Source organism: Pelodiscus sinensis, chromosome 16, assembly GCF_049634645.1.
Source record: "Pelodiscus sinensis isolate JC-2024 chromosome 16, ASM4963464v1, whole genome shotgun sequence".
Taxonomy (NCBI): Eukaryota; Metazoa; Chordata; order Testudines; family Trionychidae; genus Pelodiscus; species Pelodiscus sinensis.
In genome coordinates, this window is record NC_134726.1 from 17,457,768 (window position 1) to 17,481,877 (window position 24,110).

General features: G+C 40.4%; 1 protein-coding gene across 8 annotated transcripts in view; it reads right to left on the reverse strand.

The window, feature by feature from the left end:
* SNX29 (sorting nexin 29) overlaps window positions 1–24,110 on the reverse strand; it is a 463,946-nt gene that overhangs the window by 152,581 nt on the left and 287,255 nt on the right. Inside the window, exon 19 of one of the 8 annotated variants that reach the window (XM_075899356.1) lies at window positions 9,644–10,124. The exons of the other annotated variants lie outside the window; for them this stretch is intronic. Within the exon in view, the coding sequence (XP_075755471.1) occupies window positions 10,035–10,124 (90 nt within the window). The 3' untranslated portion in view covers window positions 9,644–10,034. Of the gene's footprint in view, window positions 1–9,643; window positions 10,125–24,110 lie in introns of those variants that run through there. 8 annotated transcript variants of the gene reach the window in all.

A 24,110-nucleotide genomic window follows, 5' to 3' on the forward strand; every position in this document is an offset into this window, starting at 1 on the left:
CCTAAATTATTTTTAACGTTATTTAATGTGGAAATCCTATTTTTAGTACTCAAGTGCAGAGGAAACTGTAATTTGGTGAATCGTGTAATTTTGTGTTACCTAATAATGTGTAACCTATAGTTAAGTAATTAAGGAATCTAATACACCATAACTGAAGATTTTAAAGACTGCAAAACCAGATTCATTTCCTGTGTATATTGTTAAAGATTTTACTTGGTGTTCTTTGAAGAACATAGATATTGATTTCTTTGAGATTGTAAGGTATGAAGAACTGACACAAAGAAATCTGTGTCATTGAATTCATTGATGATCACATAATAGAGTTTGAAAGGCATATTAAAGCTCCTACTTTAGTACAAGCACTTACAGCTTTATTATCTCAATAGGGAATACTATTCATAAGACAAGATATTTCAAGACAGTTAATCTCAACTCTCTAGGGAAATCAAACAAAATAAGCCCTAAATGTTAAAAAGATTTGCTAAATTTGTTTTAGTTTAGTGCCCATAAGGCATGCAGATGGCTATTGTTAGGCAAATGAATTATAAAACATAAGTATAGAAGGGTGGAGAACAAAATATCTCCATAATTGACATATTACTATACGTCATCAAATCAAGCAGCCTAGTACACCTGGGGTGAAATCCTGACCCTACTGAATTAATGGGTGTTTTGCCATTGACTTCAATGGTGTCAGCATTTCCCTGCTGGCTTTTACTTATGAATTCAGCTTAATTTCTGGCTACTAAATAAATAACAACCCTAAAACAGATCATACGATAACACTGGGAGCCACCCCCTGATACTCCTTCAGTAATAGTGCCATGGACAGGTATGAAGGGACTGCCTGAATTCCCTTGCTTGTATATTTTAGAAAGTATGTTGAAGGCCCATGGAATGGGTATGTGGGGGATGAGAGTGTAGAGTTTCTCTTGGAGTAGTTTGGAGGAGGATTTGGTGATATCCATATTCCTGGGAGAATCATGATGTGAGTTCTTGGCAGAAGGTACTATTAGAGTTGACGGGAAGGAAGGAGGACACGGATATCAGGGTCTCCTCCTCCCTTCGTTCCTGTATCTTATATCTTCGCATGTGTATGTCTTTCACACTCACTTCCCAACATGTACTTGTATTAGCATTGTTGTTGCTCTTACTTCCTGATACTTTCTGCAATGCACATATATCCTCTGTAATTTTATTCTTTAAAAGGTGCTGTTATTTGAGTTTTTTGACTGGTCTATGCATTTCTTAATTTTTATTTCTCTCTTAGGCTTAAATTTAGTTCTTTGTGTAGTGAGTTTTAAAATGACTAACCTGTCCTGGCTGAAGTAACTATCCCCATAGTAACTTTTTATAAATATATTTATTAAATTTAGGTATTTTGTTTCCACTGGTGGTGCACATTCACACATTACCTTGATAATTTAGTGCACATAACAAAATTCATTCTGCATGTGGATGGAAAAAATTGGTAGTAGTGAGTGGTGTCATCTTTGTTGTGAAATAATTCCTTGAAGCAGAATCAGTGAATAAATTGTTCTAGTCCTCCACATGTTAATATGGTATCAAGTTCTGTGGTGGGAAAGAAGTTAAGTTGTTGGAGAGTACAGGTAATTCAGCTCCAGTTCAAGGTAGTCTTGATAAGTTGATTATATTAAAGTCTTGTGTAGCTTCCATGAGGTGGATCCTGGTGTCATGGTTTCTCATGGAGGTGATGTTCTCTGCTTTGTGGAATTGTGGAGCTATAGCTGGTTGTGTTTTTTTATTTTGTGTGGGGTGGCTATGTTGTATTCTTTTCATAGCTGTTTTGGGTTTCTTGAATGAGCTTCAAGTAGATTTCCTGTTTTTTTTCTTTCCAGTGTGTGAGACGATATGATGATTTACTGTTTTTATGCATGCATAGTAATTAATTGTGAGCAGCTTGCCTATTATGCAACTCAAAAAACATTTAGTTTTCACTACCATAAGCTGGTCAATGACAGATCAAATGTTTCTGAACATCCTGTGCTTTGCTATACTCCACTGCAAATCCATACCTGAGAAACAGAATGGAAGAGGAGATTAATTCCCAAACCCATCCAACCTAACAGAACATGTACATTTCAAGAATGTGTAGCACTGCATGGTACTACTGTAGAAACGCCAGAACAAAAGAAAAAAGAAACACATTTAGGCTGAAATTCTGAAGTCTACTGCAAAATTCTTTTTCACACTTGATTCTCCAAGAAAATTATTAATTTAACAGTTGTCTTTATCTGGCAGAAGATTATACAGTGCACCCCATTTTGATGACAATGGAAAGCTGCCTCAGCAAAAGTGAGTTTTGCTAAAGATCATACTGTGTGTCAGCTCCCAGACAGAGAAGCCTGTATTCTTTACAAACAAACTCCAAGTCTCTCCCAACCTAAACCATGACTAACAGGTAACAATCAGTAAACTCCAGGCCTCTGAGCAAAACGTTTCTCTGCAATATGCAGCCTCTCTTACTGTATGTTTACAGAAAATACTAAGGTCACTGCTCTTTTAAAGAGTCAGTACAACATAGATTATTAACTAACCAGGGTAAACACACCCTTCTCTTTAAACACAGCCCTGAGTTGGCTCATAAGAAAATAAAACAAGTTCATTAACATCAGGATGTAGTTTAAGTGATATGTAGAAAGAATTAAAGCTAGAAATGGTTACAAAAAAATTTACAAATTTCTGAGGGGTAGACGTGTTAGTCAGTTTCAGCAACAACAACGAGGAGTCCTGTGGCACCTTAAAGACTTCAGAAAGGATGTGGATGCACTGGAGCAAGTCTAGCAGAGTCCAACAAAAATTATTATGGGATTTATGAGCAGAGGCTGAGGGATTTGGGCTTAATTAGTCTACAGAAGAGAGGAATGAGAGGGGATTTGATATCAGCCTTAAACTATCTGTAGGGGGGTTCCAAAGAGGATGGTTGAAGACTGTTCTGAGAGGTGACAGATGACAAAACAAGGAGTGTGGTCTCAAATTGCAGTGGGAGGGGAGGTTGGATATTAGGAAAAACTATTTCACTAGGAAAATAGGGAAGCACTGGAATGGGTTACCAAGAGAGGACATGGAGTCTCCATCCTTAAAGGTTTTTAAGTCCTGCCTTGACAAAGACCTGACTGGGATTGGTCCTGCTTTTAAAGGAGGGCTGGACTCAATGACCTTCTGTGGTCTCTTCCAACCCTACAATTCTATGAAAAAAATAACCAACTGTCTAATGGCTAAGACTTATATTAACAATCTACAGTTTTTGTTCAAGTCGTTTTCTCACTAATCTTTCTTTCCTAGCAGTAGCAGGCTAACCCTTAGCCAGGATCCCCAGCGAGTTCAGGTGCAGGTTTTCTTTGTCTCCTGATGTGAAGTATAATACAAATCTTTCTTCAGAGGGGTAGCTGAGTTAGTCTGTAACAGGAAAAACTTTTAAAACAACAAATAGTCTAGTAGCACCTTAAAGACTAACAAAACATGTAGATGGTATCATGAGCTTTCGTGGGCAAAACTGTCCATATATATCAAAGTCTGCCTTTTTTCCCTGGTCAAATCGATCCCCTGGGGTTCAGTCTCCTGTCTTCCATGGGGAGTAAAGAATAAAGTGTCTCCTAGTGGATCTCAATGTGATGATGCTTCCTGCTGCAATTTTACAATGTTAATGTTCTCTTCCTGCAACCTCTGATGCAAAGTGAATCTGGCCAGTGAATCTGGCCACACCTGGATCGAGGGTTGGCCTCTTTCCTTTGTCGAGAGAAAATCTGTTTTTTCTACTCCTTCCAACATACCAGCTGCAAACATCTTTTAGTCACAGACTTTAAAGCATAATGTAAGTGAATATCTATAATGCCACACACTGCACTGTCACACATACTTTGCAATGATGATATTGTGTTACTAGTTTTCAAATTTCATATTTTGTTCAGATATAACAACAGCAGAGTATAATGTATGAACACAGGGGTGGGTGCCCAAATTCACACAGGGAGTCTGTTATTTTCATGGTTGTTTAAAAGTATTATTTTTGGCCTTTTAATATTAGATATCGTGGTAAAGACCAGAACTAATTTTGCTAAGAATGTTAAGAGTTGCAAGATTTACTTTCACCCGCAGCTAGACTAAGAGAAAGCAGAAGCTCAATAACAATTCTGCGTGATAACGATAACCAGTGAACCCTCAATGATTTTAAGTCCTCCAAAGGAGGCGGCTTTTCCTTCGCCAACATTTAGCCCTCATCTACACTAGGGAGCTAAGTCAAAATAACTCCCCTTATTATGAAATAACAAGTGGCCCATCCACACTACCAAGCCCGTTATTTTGAAATAATAACTCCTGCTTGTCATGAGGAATAAAGCTTATTTTAAAATTGTTATTCTGTTAGTGTGGATGCTCAGCTGCTATTTCAAAATAATTGGCCTCCAGAGGCCTCTCACAGCCGTACTTGGGGTCACTCTGGCCACATCCCTGACAACTCCATTGCTCCTCTTCTGCAGACTTTAAAGCTACAGGCAGAAGGGAAAGGGCTTGTGGCACCAGGATAGCCCTGCTAGCCCCATGCCACACAGCATGTTTTGTTGGAGCCATGTCTGACCCCAGTACTCGCACTGCACTCCCCCTGTCTGCCAGCCCTCCCTCAGTAACCTCTGATGCCCCTGACCAGGGGTGAAAGAGGAAATCAGCCTAGACTGGTGCAGAGACCCTGAATCTCATTGAGGGAAAAGACCAACATCCAGGATCCCCACACCAAGAGGCACAATGCTGACCTCTATAGATGGATGGCGGCCAGCTTCATGGACAAAGGGCACAACAGGACTCTGGACCAGGTCCAAATGAAAATGAAGGAGTTTCAGTAGTCCTACACAAAGGCCAGGGAGCAAAGGTCCTGCTCTTGGGTGGCACTGCATACTTGCCACTTTTATGAGAACCTGTATACCATCCTAGGAAGGGGGCCAGTCATCTCCCCTCCCATCATCGATGATGCTGGCCAGGACATGTCCAGCGTCAGCCTCCACGAGGGCAAGGTTGTGGACGAGGATGACGACAATGAGGAAGAGAAGGAGCAGGCTAGTCAGGACATCGTGCCTGCCAGCCAGGAGGTCATCCTCAACCTGAAGCCTGTCTCTCCCTCCACTCCCAGGATGTGTCCCCGGGCTTGGATGAACCTGGAGAAGGCACTTCAGGTGAGTTCCATCACCTTTCCTATACATACATGGGGCCAGGCAGTGGGCTGAAAGCTCCTTGCTTGGCTTTCTGGGCCTGGGAGTCGCACAACAGCCTGTGAATGTGAGTGCACATGGACCGCCAAGCTGGAGCACTCAGCCCCATGATACTCTCACACAGGACCCCATCACTCCTTTCCACAATGTTCCTGCATAGGCTTGCATTACTTCAGTTTCCGTGGTGGCATATCTTCCTATCACAAGCCACCACTGAGGCTGGGGTCATGGAAACACACACAGCAGTGTTGCACATGGCACAGGCTCATGACTGCATTCAGGCAGCATGCTCTCTTGGTCAAGTGTGGTGATGCAGAGGAGACTGATCCCCTGCTCCTCCAGTGGGCAAGATAAGAGTTCTCTGTCTGCGAGATGCCACCAGTACCGGTCCAGGCATGAACCAGAATATGTAGTTGAGTTGTCCCATTCCCCCGCTCCTGCCAGGAGGCTCCTAGCCTGGCCAGCATCTTCTCATGCCTGCTGGCCCCGGGCCATCCGGGTAGCAAGGTGCCCCTGGGATATCTGTGCTCCTGTGCCTTTGTTGAGGCAACAGATGGCCTTGCTCGAAGCAGATCATGATAATCTGAATCGACACCTTTGGTGTCGGCTCAGAGATTAGGGCTAGGCTTCGTGCACAGTGTCTTCAGGGATGACTGCCCTTGTCACTTGTCTTCACAGCTGGGTCAGCTATGAGTGGGGTACATCCACCATCTCCGATGCCATCAGCAACTGCTCATAAGCCCTGGCCAGCTGTTCACCCTCTGCTCCCTCCCTTGCCCCTGGCAAACAAGTCTTCCCCTTGCTCTCATATAGGTTGTGGAGCACACAGCAGGCTACCACCACATAGGGGATGTTTCAACTGCTGAGATCCAGGTGGGCGAGGAGACTCCTGAATCTCCCCTCTAGGGGTCCGAAGGCACACTCAACCACCATGCGGTACCTGCTGAGCCTGGCACAGAAGTGCTCCATGGTGGAGTCCAGGCTGCCCATGTAGGGCTTCATGAGCAAGAGGAGCGAGGGGTAGGCTGCATTGGCCAGGATGCTCATGGGCATGTCCCCATTATGACCCTGATGGTGTGGTCAGGGAAAAAGTGCTGGTATGCATCCTCTGAAACAGGTGGAATATGCAGATGATGTGAGACTTCCTTGCCCATGAAATGTCCATGAAATGTCCCTTGTAGTCCACGAGGGCCTGCAGCACCATCGAGAAGTACCCCTAGTCTGAGGCATGGTGTTCGGGGGCTGGGCTTGGAGATATGGGCTCCATCTATTCCCTCTGCCCCCAGAGTTGGGGAAGCCCACAGCAGCAAAGCCAGAGACAATAGGGTTGACGTTACCCAGAGTGATGACTCTCCGAAGTAGAATGGTGTTGATGGCCTTGACCATCTATAGAATCATAGAAACATAGATTCACAGGGTTGGAAGAGACCTCAGGAGCTCATCAAATCCAACTGCCTGCCCATAGTAGGACCAACCCCAACTAAACCATACCAGCCATAGCTTTGTCAAGCCGAGACTTAAAAACCTCTCGGGATGGAGATTCTACCACATCCATGGGTAACCCATTCCAGTGCTTCACTACCCTCCTTGTGAAATAGTCAAACCTGCAAGAGCATGGCCGCCAACTGTGGATTTCCCCATGCAGAATTGGTTCCCGATGGAGCAGTAGCTGTCAGGCATGGTAAGCTTCAAGACGGCAATGGTGACACACTTCTGCAAGGGGGTGGCGGGTGTCAGCTGAGTACCCTGTTGCCTGAGGGCAGGGGTGAGCCACTCACAGAGCTCCAGGAAGGTAGCTTTCCACACGTGGAAGTTCTGGAGCCACTGCTGGTCATCCCATCGTTGCTGGATGATGCAGTCCCACCCACTGGAACTGGTCTCTCTCCACAAGAAGCGGCGTTCCACAGTGTGCAAGGGATTATGGATCATTTGGTGCATGAGGAGTACCAGGGCATGAAAAAAGAGGCTCCTCCAGACTGGGCTGCTCATCATGGTCCTGAATCGCCATGCGGGCAGCGTGGATCACCTGTGCCATGAGGCGCAGCATGAGGCCTCTGAACCAGTCACTGCTTTGCAGCAGCTCTTGCTCCATGTACCCAATGTTGTGGCATCCACAAGGGCAACCAGAGCACGCAGCATAAGTTGGGTGTCCCATAAGGGGGTAGGCAGTGGAGAAGTGGCATGTGATGTGTGCTTAAAGGAACTCCTCTCTACAGCCGCAAGTCTCAGGTAGCCTCAGCAAACAGCTACAGGAAGTAAAGGCCCCCCTGGTGCCCTCCTTGGAGTGCTTCCAGGGGCTTTAAATGCAATTCAGGCTCCAATCAGCATGGATACGCAATTTCAAAACAATTCTGCACTATTTTGATGGTGCCTTGTAGTTTGCACGTGCTATTTTGAAATAGTTTCCTAGTATAGACAAGCCCTTATTGATTTTTTTTTTAAGTTTAAACTGGTAAATTCAGTACACACCTAACTCAGTTGTTACAACAAAAGCACTGTTCCTAGTTATTTACAATAAGTTAAGGAAATGTACGTTACAAAAAGTAAACATTTTCAGGTATAAAACTGTCTGGTACCATGCTTCCAAGACTTTTGTCCTTTTCATGATGATCACCCTGACATCATCCCAAAACCAAAATTCTTTGAAGTGATACATATATTTTACAAACTGAACAAGCCAAAAAATTAACACCTACAGGGGACAATCCTCCAGATTTTAAACTCCAATTATTTTTAATTCAATATTTTGCAATAATTAGAATAAAGACAAAACATATAATCATGCTGTTAATGTAGTACAGAGTTACAAAGGTCTTTTTGCCTTCTGATGAAGATGAAGTGAGCACAAATGAACTAATATAATAATTAGAGAGGAATGATACTAAAAGTCAACTTATTTAGAAAAGGGGAGAAGCATGCATTCATTCACTTCAATGTGATACATAAGTATTTACTTGACACTAGGATTTAACCATAATTATTCGTTGTGTTCTTGCCCCTCCATCTTGCTAAATAACTAAAAAGTCCATTTTTCATAAACTTTGTTTCTAATAATTTAGTTTCTTTTCTTTTATTCAGACTTATTGAGAGTTTTTGTCTAGGAATATATTTCATTTCTAACGCGCGCTCCAGTAAGTTGGTTTATGTTAACAAAGCAGCTGAAAGTACCAGCTGAAATTGTATAAGCTAGAGCAAGCAATCCTCACTAGCCTGGGGAGAACTGCTCTAAAGACAGACCAAGGCTAGTGAAATAATGCTGAAATTAATCCCTGCTAATCCGTTTTGTGAAAGATGAATAGTAAGTGAAGTTAGAATATTAAATGTTGCAATTGTGCCTGCAAGAAGGCATTTCTTTATGGTTTATTTTAAACATTACCAAAACTAAAATGGCTCAGGAATGTTACAGGCAGTCCTCGACTTACGTGGATCCGACTTACGTCGGATCCCTAGATACGAACGGGGTGAGGCAACTCCCGCACATGCGCAGCAGCATTCCCGGGGCTCGCTCACCTGGGTCCTAGGATCCTCCTCCTCCTCAGGCCGGCTCCGACTGGGGTACCGCAGAGCTGCTGGGCAGAGGAAAAGTGCCTCCCCACGCCCGCTGCCCCCCCCCCCCCCCCGCCAGCAACAGGCTGCCCCCTCCCCTGAGCAACAGGCTGCGGAACAGACAAAAGCAGCCTCTCTGCCCCTCCTCCCCTCTATACATGCCGGGCTCCCGGAGCGCAGCAGCGTCCCCGGGGCTCGCTCACCTGGGTCCTAGAATCCACCACCTCCTCCTTTTCGGCCGGCTCCAACTGGCCTCTGCCTGCAGCAGCTGGCCACAGGGACAGAGATCCCGCAGAGCTGCCGGGCAGAGGAAAAGTGCCTCCCCACGCCCGCTGCCCCTCCCCCCCCCCGCGGCCTCGCATCCTGCACGCCTCTCCCCTCCCCCCCTGCCAGCAACAGGCTGCCCCCTCCCCTGAGCAACAGGCTGCCGAACAGCAGACAAAAGCAGCCTCTCCGCCCCTCCTCCCACTATACACGCTGGGCTCCCTGGGCAAACAAAGACTCCACCAAAACAAACAAAGTGCTGGCCTCATTGTGTTAGCAAAAAAAGGACCCTCCTCCTAGAACCCTGGGTGGTGTGTGGAAATAAAGCTATTAGCTCAAAGCATGGTGCAGAGCTGTTTGGTATTTGATGAGTTACTCCTTTAGTCCTGAGTTTGTCACAGGGACAGAAATAGATGTGAAATCTTCTGAACAGGGGAACAGACAGCAAAACAAACATTAGAGGGGAGTTAACCTTTCCCTATGCTATCCAAAACTAAAAAAAATGTTTGGCTAGAGTTTCCCCTACAATATGTACCAGTTCCGACTTACATACAAATTCAACTTAAGAACAAACCTACAGTCCCTATCTTGTACGTAACCCGGGGACTGCCTGTACTGTTTTCTGATGCCAGTCCTAGCAACAGCATAGATTTCCATTTTTCTTTACATTGGTATTCTGCTGTCTGAACTCACTCTTTGACAGAATAGCCACTTCAGCCAACTCTTGGTGAGTTAGCAGGAGACCAAATCTGTATTAAAAGTCCAAACACAGAGAGAGAAAAATAAACCCAAACCCAAATTAACGATTTGGACATTATGGGTTGCACAGTAACTAGTACATAAAATATAAGGTTCATTGGGTGATACAGAATGATAATATAAAATAGAGCATCATTTTCAAGTAACAAAGTTACATTAACATGAAAATGAAAAAAAATAGTTATCTTCATTCAGCAAGGTGAACTGACCATCATTAAGATTTTCCACGCCATCGAACATCTATTACTTCCTCAAAAATTGAAAGCAGATATCAATTGTATAGACTCCAAGCTGATGCTGTTCTTTAATTCTCTGATACTTTGGTTCAATAATCTAAAACAATTAAGTAAAAGAATACTTTGGGAAGCAATAATCCAGCAATGAAACACATCAGGACTTAATTTTAATGTAATAAAGAAGTAGTCTATAATGTATACAGGGGCTCTAGTTTGCTTTTTATTGTATCTTTTAAAGAAGTTTCCTCTAAAAAGGGATCTACTACCAAAGTGTTTAAGAATAGTTTAAAAAAAAAAGATTTCTATTCTTTAACTGTTATTCTGGAATGCTCATTAAACACTTACTAAAAGAAGAGTTGGCGTATATATGCTAGGGTTTGTACATTTAAAAACACTGTTTACAGATAACATAGGTTCATCTGCTCCCAATAAGCCCTGTCTTGTTCCATATGTAGTTGTCAATAGTTTTAATGTTAACTATTTGTACATGACAGCATAATAAAACTTTGTTATAAAAGGAATAGTTTAAGATGCTGATGTAAAGAAAATTGTTCTGTTTCTCAATCTATTGGCACCAGCCAGTTTTCAGAACCTGTAAAACTACTGAAAATAAACAGCCAGTGAAAGGGTACTTTAATTTACATGATTTTGGATGGAACTTGCAAACTAGATTAGCTACATTAAGTCAGAGTATGTTCTCCTTCCTTTACAATATGCTTTTCAGAAGATGAACTATATACATTTAGGAAGTGTTAATCAATGTCATTTACACATCAGGAATAAATACAAGAAACAAAGCTATATACCCATGGCTGAAGTACACACGAAGGAGAAAGCAGATACATTTTCTGACTTGTCTTGAAGACAATATGGCTATGTCTACACTGGCATGATTTTGCAGAAATACTTTTAACGGAAAAGTTTTTCTGTTAAAAGTATTTCCGCAAAAGAGGGTCTAGATTGGCAAGGATGCTTTTGTGCAAAAAGTGCTTTTGCGCAAAAGCATCCATGGCCAGTCTAGATGCGATTTTGCGCAAGAAAGCCCCGATTGCCATTTTAGCCATTGGGGTTTTTTTGCGCAAAACAATTCTTTCCTGTCTACACTGGTCCTCTTGAGCAAGTATTCTTGCGCAAGAGGGCTTTTTCCCGAGCGGGAGCGTGAAAGTATTTGCACAAGAAGCACTGACTTTGTACATTGCAAAGCCAGTGATTTTGCACAAATTCAAGCAGCCAGTGTCGACAGTTGGCAAGTTTTTGCGCAAAAGCATCTGCTTTTGCGCAAAATCTTGCCAGTCTAGACACACCCTAGGTGTCTGTTACAGACATAAATCCAAGGTAAATTCTCTACCGTTATCCTGAAAGTGTCACAAATAAGCACAGGTGCAAATTATATTTTGACACAGTTGCATGACTCCATTTATGGTTGCTAAGTTTCCTCTTTGAAAATCACTGAATTTAAGAATTACTGCAGTAATCATTTCTAAGAAATGAAAAACAAACAGAATAATGGAACATTTCAGCTAACATATGTGCAAACTTGAGAGTTTCTTTCCAATGTATATCTAGCAGACATAATAATAATTACATGGAACAAACTTTTATCTCAACAACACTATGTGTTTACTTGCATGGGCACCACACACACACACACACACACTTTAATGTACATGCAATTTAAATTATATATTTTAATTTGTGTTCAGCTTTTTAATGAATAATATAAATCATTTAGTGGCATCTACTATTAAATATAGCCAGGGAGTTTACACAGGCATAAGTCATAAGAGTGTCACCATCATCTCACCAATTAGAGGTAGAAATGCCAACATTTTCATTGGTATCTCCCAAAATAACAATGAACAACAGGTTAAGGCCACATAGCTCAATCATGAAGTCATTTAGGCAAAATGTCCACTGTAGTCAACTGCACTTCACAAAGACTTCAGGACGAGGCCAAAAATCTTGTATGCTATGATTACAACAAGAAGGGAGCATTCGGCTATCTCCCACACAAGTCTTTTCTCCCTTGACTGGACTCAGACATAAAAAAGACACACTCCTGTAATTACCATATAAAACATAAGCTGTCACTTACAGCATGTCTACAGTAGGAAATTTTGAAATAATTTATTTCAAAATAATAACTTCCAAAATAATAATTTCAAAATAGCGCATCCACACTACAAGGCAGCACTGAATCACAGAATCATAGAATACTAAACTGGAAGGGCCCTTGAGAGATCATCAAGTCCAATCCCCTGCCCTTACGTCAGGACCGAGCAACATCTAGATCATCCCTGGTAGATGTCTATCCAATGTGCTCTTAAATATCTCCAATGATGCAGATTCCACAACCTGCCTAGGCAATTTATTCCAGTGTTTAACCATCCTGACAGTTAGGAAGTTTTTCCTAATGTCCAGACCTAAACCTCCCTTGCCGAAATTTAAGCCCATTGCTTCTTGTCCCATCATCAGAGGCCAAGGAGAACAATTTTTCTCACTCGTCCTTGTAACACCTTTTTTGGTGGTGTTAGGTTTAGTTTCACAAAATGAAACTATTTGAATGAATAAACACACTGATAGTTTTTAGAAAAGCAATACCAAAATTACAATGGAAGAATGTTTTGTAGGACTAAATATAGACAGCAACAGAGATGTGCCTTCTCTGTTCAGAATATTTTAGATGCTCAGAACATTAAGGGTACGTCTATATAGCAGTGTTATCTCAGAATAACTGATGTTATTCCCAAATAACATAATCCACATCTATACTATGAGCAGCTATTTCAACATGTCCAAATAATGTTGAGCTGGAGGACTTTTTACTCCGACTCCTGTAACCCTCGTCTTACTTGGAGTAAGAGAAGTTGGAGGAAGAGTGCTCTCTTGGGCTTCCTGCTGTGTAGACAGTGCCAAAAGCCAAAATAAGCTATTTCGACTTAAGCCATACAATTGACGTAGTTCAAGTTACGTAGCGTAATTCAGCCTTACCCCTACTATGTAGACATGCCCCCAAGTATCTTAACTTTCAGCCTATAAATGGAATCTGTTACCTGTTTTGCCCTCCTATCAGTACAAAACCTCTACTACTATATTTTCATTAATGTCACTGTAATGTTATTTTTCCAGTACTATATACAAGACTTTGAAGTAGGAATAAGAGCCTCCGGAAAAGGGCGCTTTTTCCGGAGGATCGGGGCCAGTGTAGACGCTCTTTTCCGGCTTTTTTAAAAGCCGGAAAAAAGCGGCGGACATTTTTATTTAAATGCCGCGGGGGATATTTAAATCCCCCGCGGATTTCCCTACTACGATAGGTGAAATTTACATGCCCCTTCCGGAAAAGGGGCCAGTGTAGATGTAGCCTCTACGTTATGTTATGTAGCTCAGAAATGGTTGTTATTATTTTGCAAATGAAGAAGCACCTTAAGTAATCAGATAAACATTGAAATGTTTTAAGTAAGATTCATGGAATATTAGTTTCATTAGCTCGTGTCATTTGTTGATAATTACAATAATGAAAAAGCATGACAATATTAAATTCCTCTGGAGTTTGTAAGGAAGTGAAATCTGGATTCAAAATGTAGGTCTGCAACAATTAATAACAGACTCTTGCTAAGAAATATGTCAAGGAAAATAATTTTACTGCAATCGTTTTGTGACTATGAAAAGCAGCTATTGGTAATTGCCACCACCTAAAGGTATAACGTGAATGCAACAAGTTATTCCTAAAAAAATTACATAGCTTTTTACATTTCAGGTCCATAAATACATTAAACTAGGACAAAACCCATCAGGTATAGTTTCTAGTCGGACAACATAGAAAACAAAGTCCACTTAAAATACCCATGGAGTTGTGCCAGACCAACATTACCTAACACACAGCTTCACTGGGAGATGAGGATTAAAGTTCATCTGTGTTTAAAATATGAGGGCTCTCTGGTCTCACTTAACTCCTTGGAGTAGTATGGTCATCTACAAATATAGCTAGCTCTTTTAATGGTGGTCAGTTCAAATGGGAGCTCCAGAACCTTCTGCTAACTGCAGGCAGTCCCCGGGTTACGTACAAGATAGGGACTGTAGGTTTGTTCTTAAGTTGAATTTGTAAGTAAGTCAGAACTGGTACATATTGTAGGGGAAACTCTAGCCAAACATTTCTCCAGAGCTCAGTTTTATTCTCCCACACCTCACTTCCCTCAGTCCTTTATTCTCAAGATGAGGTGTCTGCTGAGAAAAGCCGCTCCGCGTCTCCCTGGTCTGCTGGGGGGGGGGGGGGGGGCGCTAGCTTCGCATCTCCCTGGTCTGCTGGGGGGAAGCAGCTAGTGCAGGGTTGCCTCACCCCGTTTGTAAGTAGGGATCCGATGTAAGTCGGATCCATGTAACCCGGAGACTGCCTGTATTTATAGTATCTCTACACTTTGATTTTATGCACATGCCTAACAAAGACTCTTGAGAACTATCATAACCCTTATTAATAATTACAAGCTCACACATTCTTATTCTTGCCCAAAATAAATCATGGGGAAATTACAGATCCCTAGATTTTTACAACTAGAAGTGACCATTATGACAATCTGAGCTAAGCTTCTGCATAAGAGAGGCCACAGACTATCACCCAGTAATTCTAGGATTAGCCCCACAATTTCTTGGTCTAACTAGAAAATGTTTTTTAACAAAGCTATTCAATGGCTGATTTTAAATCTGAAGCTTTCAAATGACTAAATATTGTCGAAGCCACATGGCAAATGGTTCCAGTGATTAATTACCTTTTCCGCTAAAAATGTGCACCTCATCTAAATATGTCTAGTTCAGTTTCCAACCACTGGATCTTGTTGAGCCTTTTTCTGTCTGATTAAACACTGATTAAACAGCTTTCTACTATCAGAAACCTTTTCACCATGCAGGAATTTACAGAGCATGATTAAATCACCACTTAGCATTCTGTTTGATAAGGTGTAGACTAAGTTTTTTGAGTGCCTTGTTGTAAGGCAGGTTTCCAGACTCAGAATCATTCTTGCTGCTCTTTTCTAAATGATTAAACATCCTTTTTGAAGTGTAGACACCAATACTCAACAGGATACAGCATTTCTATAATGGTTTCACCAATGTTGCAATACAGAAGTAATATTAACTGCCTGATTTTACTTGTTATTTTGATTAATACATTCAAGGATTGGCCCTTTTTAACCACAGCATTATATTAATAGCTCATGTTCAATTGGTTATCTACCATTACCCCTGTGCTTTTGAAAGTCACAGTTTTCCAAGATATAGCTTCCCATCCAATAAATTATTTGTTCCTAAATATATGTTCAAATGATCTGTTTAACAAGCAACTGGCCTGCCCTTATCATGCTTTACCACTCTCCCAAATTTGTGGCACCTGAAAACTTTACAAGCAGTGTGTGGCAAGTAGAGGTTGAGGTCTGCAGCCGGTCTCCGTGATAGGGAGCCCAGCCACTCCTGGGACTCCCTCCCCGGCTGTTTCTGCTCTAATGCTGGTATGACGCGCTCTCAAACTTCTTGCTCTCTGTCTCTCCTCCCGTCATCTCACTCTCTCTCTCAGCTTCCAACTGCTGAGGCTTTTAAAGGTCTTCTGCCAGCCAGCAGTGGAATTATCTGGCCCCAATCTGCCTGAGCCAGATCCCTCCCAGTTGCTGCTAATTGTCCTGCAGCCCTTTGCTTCTATAAACAGGTCTTTTACTCTTTTTGGTCTGCTTTTTCCTCTCTCTGCAGCAGCCCTCTGACCTGACCCTGCCACACGTCCCCCACCCAGGATCCATTTTTTATAAAAAAAACTTTACTGGCATTAACTATGTTACCTTTCCTTAATTCTTCACTGATTGCTTCCTGTTTCATCCTTTACACAGGCTTTTCACAGGGTTGATGTCAGGTGTATAATTACTGGAGTAATTTTTTTAAATATGAGCACAATTTTAACTTTTTTCCAGGCTTTTGAAATTTTCATATTCCAAAATGTATTGAAATCAACACCAATTTTTAATTCATGTGTTTTATATGCAATTAATTTACTAAACTTAAAGACAGAAGAAAATCCTGAAGATTTTGCTTAATGGAAGAACATACATTTTAAAAGAGAAATTAAAACAAATGAACTTTAAAAGCATTGCAACTTAGAGGCAACAATATTTTGATAAATTATCTCTGCTTATTATACTCATTTGAAAGTGCTCTTCAAGAACTCAAACACCTGTGGAATTTAGATGGCATTTCAGAAAACTAGCAGAATAAAAGAAAAAAAATTAAAAGTAAATTTAAAAGGGATTCTATCTTAACAGGGGAACAAATGTCTTTTGATGAGTTTTTGTCTAGGCCATTGTAGAGATGCACCAGTGATAAATGAAATAACAACATACATCTAATCTAACCAAATCCATAAACCTCAACCTTCAACGAACTATGCAAAAAAAGAGTGGATTAAAAAAACGGAAAATAACAGAGTTTAGATAAGAAGAGAACGTGTGTGTGTGTGTGTGTGTGTGTGTGTGTGTGTGTGTGTGTGTGTGTGTGGACAGTCACTTTGGGGCTCATCATGGCCCTTTTATTTTTGTTGCCAGTGCTATTTCCTGAGTGTGCCTGGCTGAACCCTGCAAGGGAAAAGAGCTATAGGCAGCACTTGGCAGTTTGCTCAATAGTGCCACAGAAACACTTGGACTATGTCTACATAGCAGCATTACTTTGGAATAACTGACGTTATTCCAAAATAACAAAGAGTGCATCTACGCAGCAAGCCATTATTTTTAAATCATGGTGAGCTGGAGGACTTCTTACTCTGACTACTATAACCTCATTTCACAAAGAATAAGGGAAGTCAAAAGAAGTGTGTTCTTCCTTCAACTTTCTGCTGTGTAGATAGTGCCAAAAACCGAATTAAGCTATTTTGACTTCAGCTACGCAATTGATGTAGCTGAAGCTGTATTGGTTAATTCAATTTTTGCTCTGCTATGTAGATGTGTCCTTGGTGGCCAAAAGGCAGAACTGAATGCAAATGCCTGCTGCAGCTCAACCAAAAGAGTGACATTCATGGTGAAAACGGATAGTTTCTTATTTCTTATCACTGTCCCAAAAAACATGGAAAAGTCATCCCTTCCATGTGTGCAAATCAACACAAAAGGCAATTAAAAGAGAAATCATGAAGAATTTGGAAAAAATAATGTTTATTTCCTATGAAAAATACTAGGTCTTACAATGTCTAAAGAAGAACCTGCAAATCTGAAGTCAGAAACTTCAATTTTGGAGTTTAACCTTTAAAGCAGACATAATACACGTTGAGCATAAATTTCTTCTTTGAATGTGTTGCCACACTGTCAAATTCAGTTACACATTTGTTATAATTGTGCAAACTTGAAGGGCCAAAAGTCAAGTGAGAGCAATATTCTTCCCTAGATTTATTTGTACACATTTGATCCTCCAAGTGGTAACTTTATCCTTCTCACATTTTGTAAACAGGTTATTTTAACAAGTTCTAAATACATCAGTTCTGTTTTTATCACTATTTTCTTTATTGGTTTAAGTATAAGTTTTACACTACAACCAACAAAATAGCTGTGCAGAGGATATATTTTAAAATTATTCTCTACTGTTTTAGTGAGATATTGTAAAAGCAAATAGCCTTTGATTTTTAAAGAGTGTATTCATTGAATGGGGATCGATGTTATTTTTCCCAATACACATACATGTGCACGTATGTGCACTGACTAGAGAAAATATGTCATAATTACCACTTAATTATTACCTGCTCCTAAGACAAAGGGCAAATGGTTTTCAAATATCTTAATGACTGGAAGATGGAAGGTGTGGGAGTTCAGCTATTAATAAGTATAAAACTCCTTTGCAGAAGAAATTAGGATTTTTGGAAGATGGGAACAAAAACTTTGCTTAAACTCTTGGTCCACCAATCTTCCTTGCTCACAGGAACAGATGGAATGTCTAAGCCAGGGCTACTCAACATGTGGCCCATGGTCCCTTTCCACGCAGCTCACGGCGCCTTGAGCTGCTTCCCAGGATGCCTGCCTGCGTGATTGCTACCAGCTGGCAGGGAAGGAGGGAGCCGCAAGAAGCGGCGGAGCTTCCCCAGAAGCAGAGCTGCACAGTGTGGCTCTGATAAAAGCCATGCCTGCGTGTAAAGAGGAGCTGCCGGCCAGCAGGCAGTGGCCAGCAAGAGATGGCAGAGCCTCACCAAAAGCATAGCTGCACGGCACGGATCAGATAAAAGCCACGCATGTATTTTAGCAGGAGCTGCTGGCTGGTGGGAGGGTGGGGTGGCAAGAGGCAGTAAGCGGTGGTGGAGCCTTCCCACAAGTGCTATCATATGGGTGGAAATTGGGTAAATATTGAATTTTATTAATAACAGCAGGACTGACTTAAATGGGGCTTGCGTGTTGTGTAATCTTGCCTTAATCTTTATAGTGATGCCCGTCAGTATGGAAGATGCTATTTATGTATATTTGCATAAATACTTGCATATATTTGCATAGATATATTCAGCCACGCTTAAGCTGTGGTCCTCAGCATGTGCTGTGGGTATCATTGTGGCTCCCAGGGCTTCCAAAGTTGAGTAGTGCTGTTCTAAGCACAAGTTCTGAAAGGTTGAAGAGGCTCAAGAACTGCGGTGGAGCTTTAAATTCTAACCTCAAAGACTCTGGGATCACAAGAATGTAACTCATTACTCTCAGGACAAACTTCCAAAGTTCTAAAGCCATGGAATCTATGATTTTTCAGATTTCTTGGGAGTTGTTTGTATTTATGATTGAAAATGTATTTTTGATCATGGCCATGTTTCAAACCTCCTTTGTGTTGCCTGCATTTTGGATTTCTGAAAAGGAAGAGACAAAATTTTGCTACCTAAGTGACTGGCTTCTTCTCAAAGTGACAGGATTTAAAGTTCTCTCTGGCCAAGTAGGAGTCTCTCTGAATCAGAGTGAAATGAAACACATATTATGCACTCAGCTGAATTTTTGAGTCTAATATCAGAGCATTGGGTTTTGTCTCACTGCTCATTGGTCCTCAAGCAGAACTATAATGGCAAGTCGTGGAAACCACAAAAACACTTTATCTCAAAAAAATTTAGGGGTGATGGCATGTGCAAGAGAGACAAATCCCCTTGTTATACTCTCAAGCTTTTATACCTGTACATAAGAAACCATCCCAGGAGTACAGTGGGCAGATGAGGCAGGCCACAGTTAAAATGGAGTCCTATGTTTGGCGTGCAGTAGAGATTATATCACTTCTTTTCTGGCTGAAAACCAAAGGTGAAAAATCAGTGGGAATAGCAGCTGAGATGCTCCATGATACGGCCAAAGCCCTTGAGCTTCATACTTTAGAATAGCAATAGGCAACCTAGGCTAGTGAGTGGACAGCATGAGCAAGAGCACGGTTCTTACAGTCAATATTGTTGCAAGCAGCATGCACCTCACTTTATGTGCACCTTGCTTTACATGTGTGGTACTTTAATAATACTCATAGGGAAAATGTGATGCAGATGGAAACCAGCAGAATCTGGCAACTCTGTACACTGGCAATGGTAACAAAATGTCTTGCAGCTTCCATGTAGAATCTCATTGCCTACCACTACTTTAGAGACTACATCTTTGAAAAAGGGGGTTTCTTCCATGAGGTTAACTTGCAAAAAAGCCATTTGTAAAGTACAGAGAACATGAATTCCTTTGGCACGTGTGGCTAGGTCTATGGAACACCACCCTCATAGATTTTCAGTAGAGAAATACTATTTCACAAATGATAGACTACATACCAATAGCCAGTATTGAAGAACATCGTGATCCACAATTAATGATATCCAGTGAAATTACCAAATTGGGGCAAGTTTCACAATTCAATTGAGCGGTGCAACACATGTGATTCCTATTAATCTTAAAGGGAGTATTATGGATATAAATTGATAAATCTGAGACTGATTCCATAGCCATCCATGCTATCACCACTAAATTTCTAGCTTAATATATGCTTTTGGCTACTATGTTTACTACTCCTCTTCAGATATTCTTTAAAATTGATTTATGGAAATGCCACAAGTTAACTAAAGCTTCAGGAGTATAATAAAGCTTCAGTCTACCAGAAACCTCACACTAAAATCTTCCATTTTTCATAGGATCACTATTGCAGCACTTTCAAATTCTTATTTGCACTGAAAATTCTTCTGATATTGCTAATTATTATGCGTATACTCCTGAGTTGCCCAAAAATACAAGAAACTGTCTAACTAGTTTCAAGATATAAGCCATTTTTATTTTGGAGTTTAGCTGCTTACCTCCTAATGCAAAACACGAGAGAAGACTATCATGATTCTTTTGGCTAGGAGAGAGACACTGATTTTTGAACATACATGCTAAAAAGTGTAAAAGAAAAGCTCTGAAAATGTCCTCCTTGTTTTGTTACAATCAAATTTATTTTAAAAATAAATGTTTATAACAGAATTTCCACTGTGCTTGCACCCTACTCTTCTCCCTCTTGCCACTCCTCAGGGAGTAGAATCATAGGGTTGGGAGAGACCTCAGGATAGTACAAAGAAGCAACTAAAAATGTTGCTCCTCATAGCATTCATTTCTGCTGGCTTACCAAATGCAAACACTGCAACTGGTTTTGTACAGTTATACCTTCACCTTTTGTATCCCAATCTCAGTCCCTCCCCATCTCCAATGTTAAGGGAGAGGGGCATCTGCAGTCTTAAATAAAGGAAGAAGAGTGTTGTTTTAATTCTCTGTAGCCACAAGGTCTTATAACCAGCTTGCTCAATGGTCAGAATGTGACCTTATAGTTTCTGCCAGTACCACAGTCCCAGAAAGGGCCCCAGCTGAGGTCTCAATCACCCCCTGATGCTCAGATTGCTCACCCAGAACTCAGTCACTACAAATAAGCAAAAAATGTGGGTGGGGATCCAAGTCCCTTCTGGTAGAGCTGCCTTCAACAAAGTGGCTTCCTGGTGCCACATGGAGCTCATTCCCCTTTCTCCTGGATTACTATTATTTTTTTAGCCTGTTCCTCCACCGGGCACATGCCATATATCAACTGAGGGGTCTCCCTATTCAAGTAATGCTCTATTCCTTGCCCTGATTCAGCATGGGGCCTGTAGACCCCATCACATTTCCTCAAGCTCTTCTTCATGATTTGAGGTTCTTTACAACTCTCTATCCTCGTTTGCTCATTTCCATGCCACATGTGGCTGTGGAGGGCCACTGGTGAATTTCAGTACCCTGGTTTGCTTATTTTGTGTCAAGAGATGAAACTTTTTTGATTTTTTGGGGGTAGCACAGTTCTGTCACACACCCTCTCCGCTGGGACAGAAGGCAGCAGGGCCAACTCCAGCAGCCACCTTGGAAACAATATGCAGCAGAAATCTCCAAAGAATGTTAATGTAGTACAAAGTGGTATTAGCAGTTCAGAGACTTCAACACTATATTTTTATAGTTATTTAAAAATTATATAGAAAACTTCTGACTGGTCCCAAACATAAATTAGCAATAGTCCAGAGTTGCCAAGAACTTACAGGAGAATCTAGAAAGTTACATTTTTGTTGACTTAGAATATTGTCTTCACTAGAAATTAGGACATGTTAGAATATGAACTTTAACATTATGCTCTTTACCATAACTCTGAATACATCATCGATGTCAGCACAGACTGGGACAAGTTTTGTTTAACCTTGTGGCAGCTACTAGTACCATGCTGTAACTCAACTAATTTGAGGGGGGGGGGGGAACATCATGGGAGTTAATATATGCCAAGGGAAGAACATCAAATACTGTCCTCTTCAAAACAGACCACCTCTCAACCTCAGTTCATCAGTACCCAAAACTAATTCACATGCTGATGACTAATCTGTTAATTCTGTATTGATTCACTGGTTTTTCATTCACTGCAGACAGCAATAGCCTAGATACACGATGATGTTTTACAGCGTGCCTATAAGGACTATATTCAAATTTGATAAAAATACAGGAAATCTAACTTCTTATAAATGGACCAGAGCATTATAACAAATAAAAAAAAATCAATGTATAATTAATATAACAGGATCCTGATGTTTTGAACTCCACATTCTGAACTCCCCAACTGCCATCTTGTGTATCAAATAATTTATGCCCATTTGTACAATTATTTGTACTAATTACTTTCTGCTTATAAAACACTTAAAGCAATTATAAATTTGCATTCATTTATTCTTGTTGAAAAAGTCTTGCAAGAGAAATTAGGCTATTTTCACTTTAATTCAAAAACAGTGGAGAATAGTGGACAGATTTAAAATGGGGAGAAGGAAGCAGGAATGGGTCGATCTACAATTACAGACAATAAGGAGTCTGAAGAAAAAAGTACTGGTGTTGCTATGTTGATGGACAATGTCCAGATATTACAGAAGTGCAGGAATTACGCAGTTTTTTACTTTTCTTCCAATGCAAAATCAATTATGCATGACTTTGATTAAGGAAGGTTTTATGTTTTGTTATAATTTCTTTTTACAATTTCATAGGTTTAAAGTGTTCTCACAGAAAACACTACTAAAACACCATTGAATAAATTAATCAAGAGCATCAATCTTAAAATTGTCATTTATGATTTTGTAAATTCTAACCAAAAACCATATGATTAGGGTTGAAACAAAGATGGAAGATGCTGACAAAAATCCAGTCTGAAACCGCCTATGAGAAAATGAAAAAAATCTCCCTTTTATAGTTACAGTAGAACTCAAAAGAGTTTGACAAAAACAACTAGTATGAACATGAACACCTCTTTGAGGTGTGGCTCAAACATGGGACAGACAAGGAGAGTTTATTAATAAAGATGAATATGCTCATTTGACATCTTTTCTTGCTCAGAATTTAACGCAGCCAATTTACCTTTGGTACCTTTCTGATATTATCCAAATTACCTAAAACCTTGTAGCTAATGATGTTCATTAATATTAGTATTAAATAGCTTTATATTTGAAAATTGTCATTTTTCCATCTTCTCAGTGTAGTGATGTACGCTACATTGATTTCCCTTGTTGCCAACATCAATGGCTATAGAGGACAGTGCAATTGGATAAAATAATGTTTTTATGGTCATGATGACTCTCAGAATTGAACTCATTCATTTATTCTAATTGTTTACTCCCAATTCATTACAAATTTAGTAGAATCTAATAAACACTCACTCCCACAATTACAGTGGTGAATCAATTTGCTGTAATTAGGAGCATGTTTTGACAGAGAATTAACAGGACACAGCTAAAACTCTTCAGTGTTGTTATCCTAGAACAGTGATTCCCAACCTTTTTCCCATGGAGGAACCCCTAAAATAATTTTTCATATCCCGAAGAACCCCTTCCTATGAAAACGTTTGTCTGGCCAGAAAAAGTTGACAGTGGGGAGCACAATTCATTTACAGATAAATTATTGTCAAGAAAATGTATTTGTAAAGAGCTATTTTTTATTTTTTATATATATATATATATATATATATATATATATATATATATATATATATATATATATATATATGTCAGCTTACATTGTAAGAAAAAAAATTATTTATTTATTCCACGATTTCTCGTGGAACCCCTGACGATAGTCTGCGGAACCCCAGGATTCCGCGGAACCCTGGTTGGGAAACACTGACCTAGATATACTGCATATGATACACAATATTGAATTGAATATTTACAACATAGCACCTCTGAGGTAATTTTAAAATCAACCTGATGTGGATTGGATTATATATATGTAGCTATTTCTTTTTTTCAGAATAAATATATTTTCTGGTCTTCTTTATGTGCCAAGATAGTCATGAGAAGAATTTCCTAGGTAGTTTGCACTGTTTTTTAAATGTCATTCTCTTCAAACACATGCTGATTGACACAAGAAGATCATTTTTGTCTTTTTAAATCTTGACACATACTTCTTGCTCATTTCTTAGTGCATATGTTGAGCCCATTAAGCACAACCTCATTGCTACAGCATGTTAATGATCTGAGGCACAATCTAGGGAATACAAACTAGAATCACTTAGCTCCCAAGTGCTCTAGGACACAGGGAAAAGAAAAAAAAGTTAAGGAGACAAGCTTTAGCTA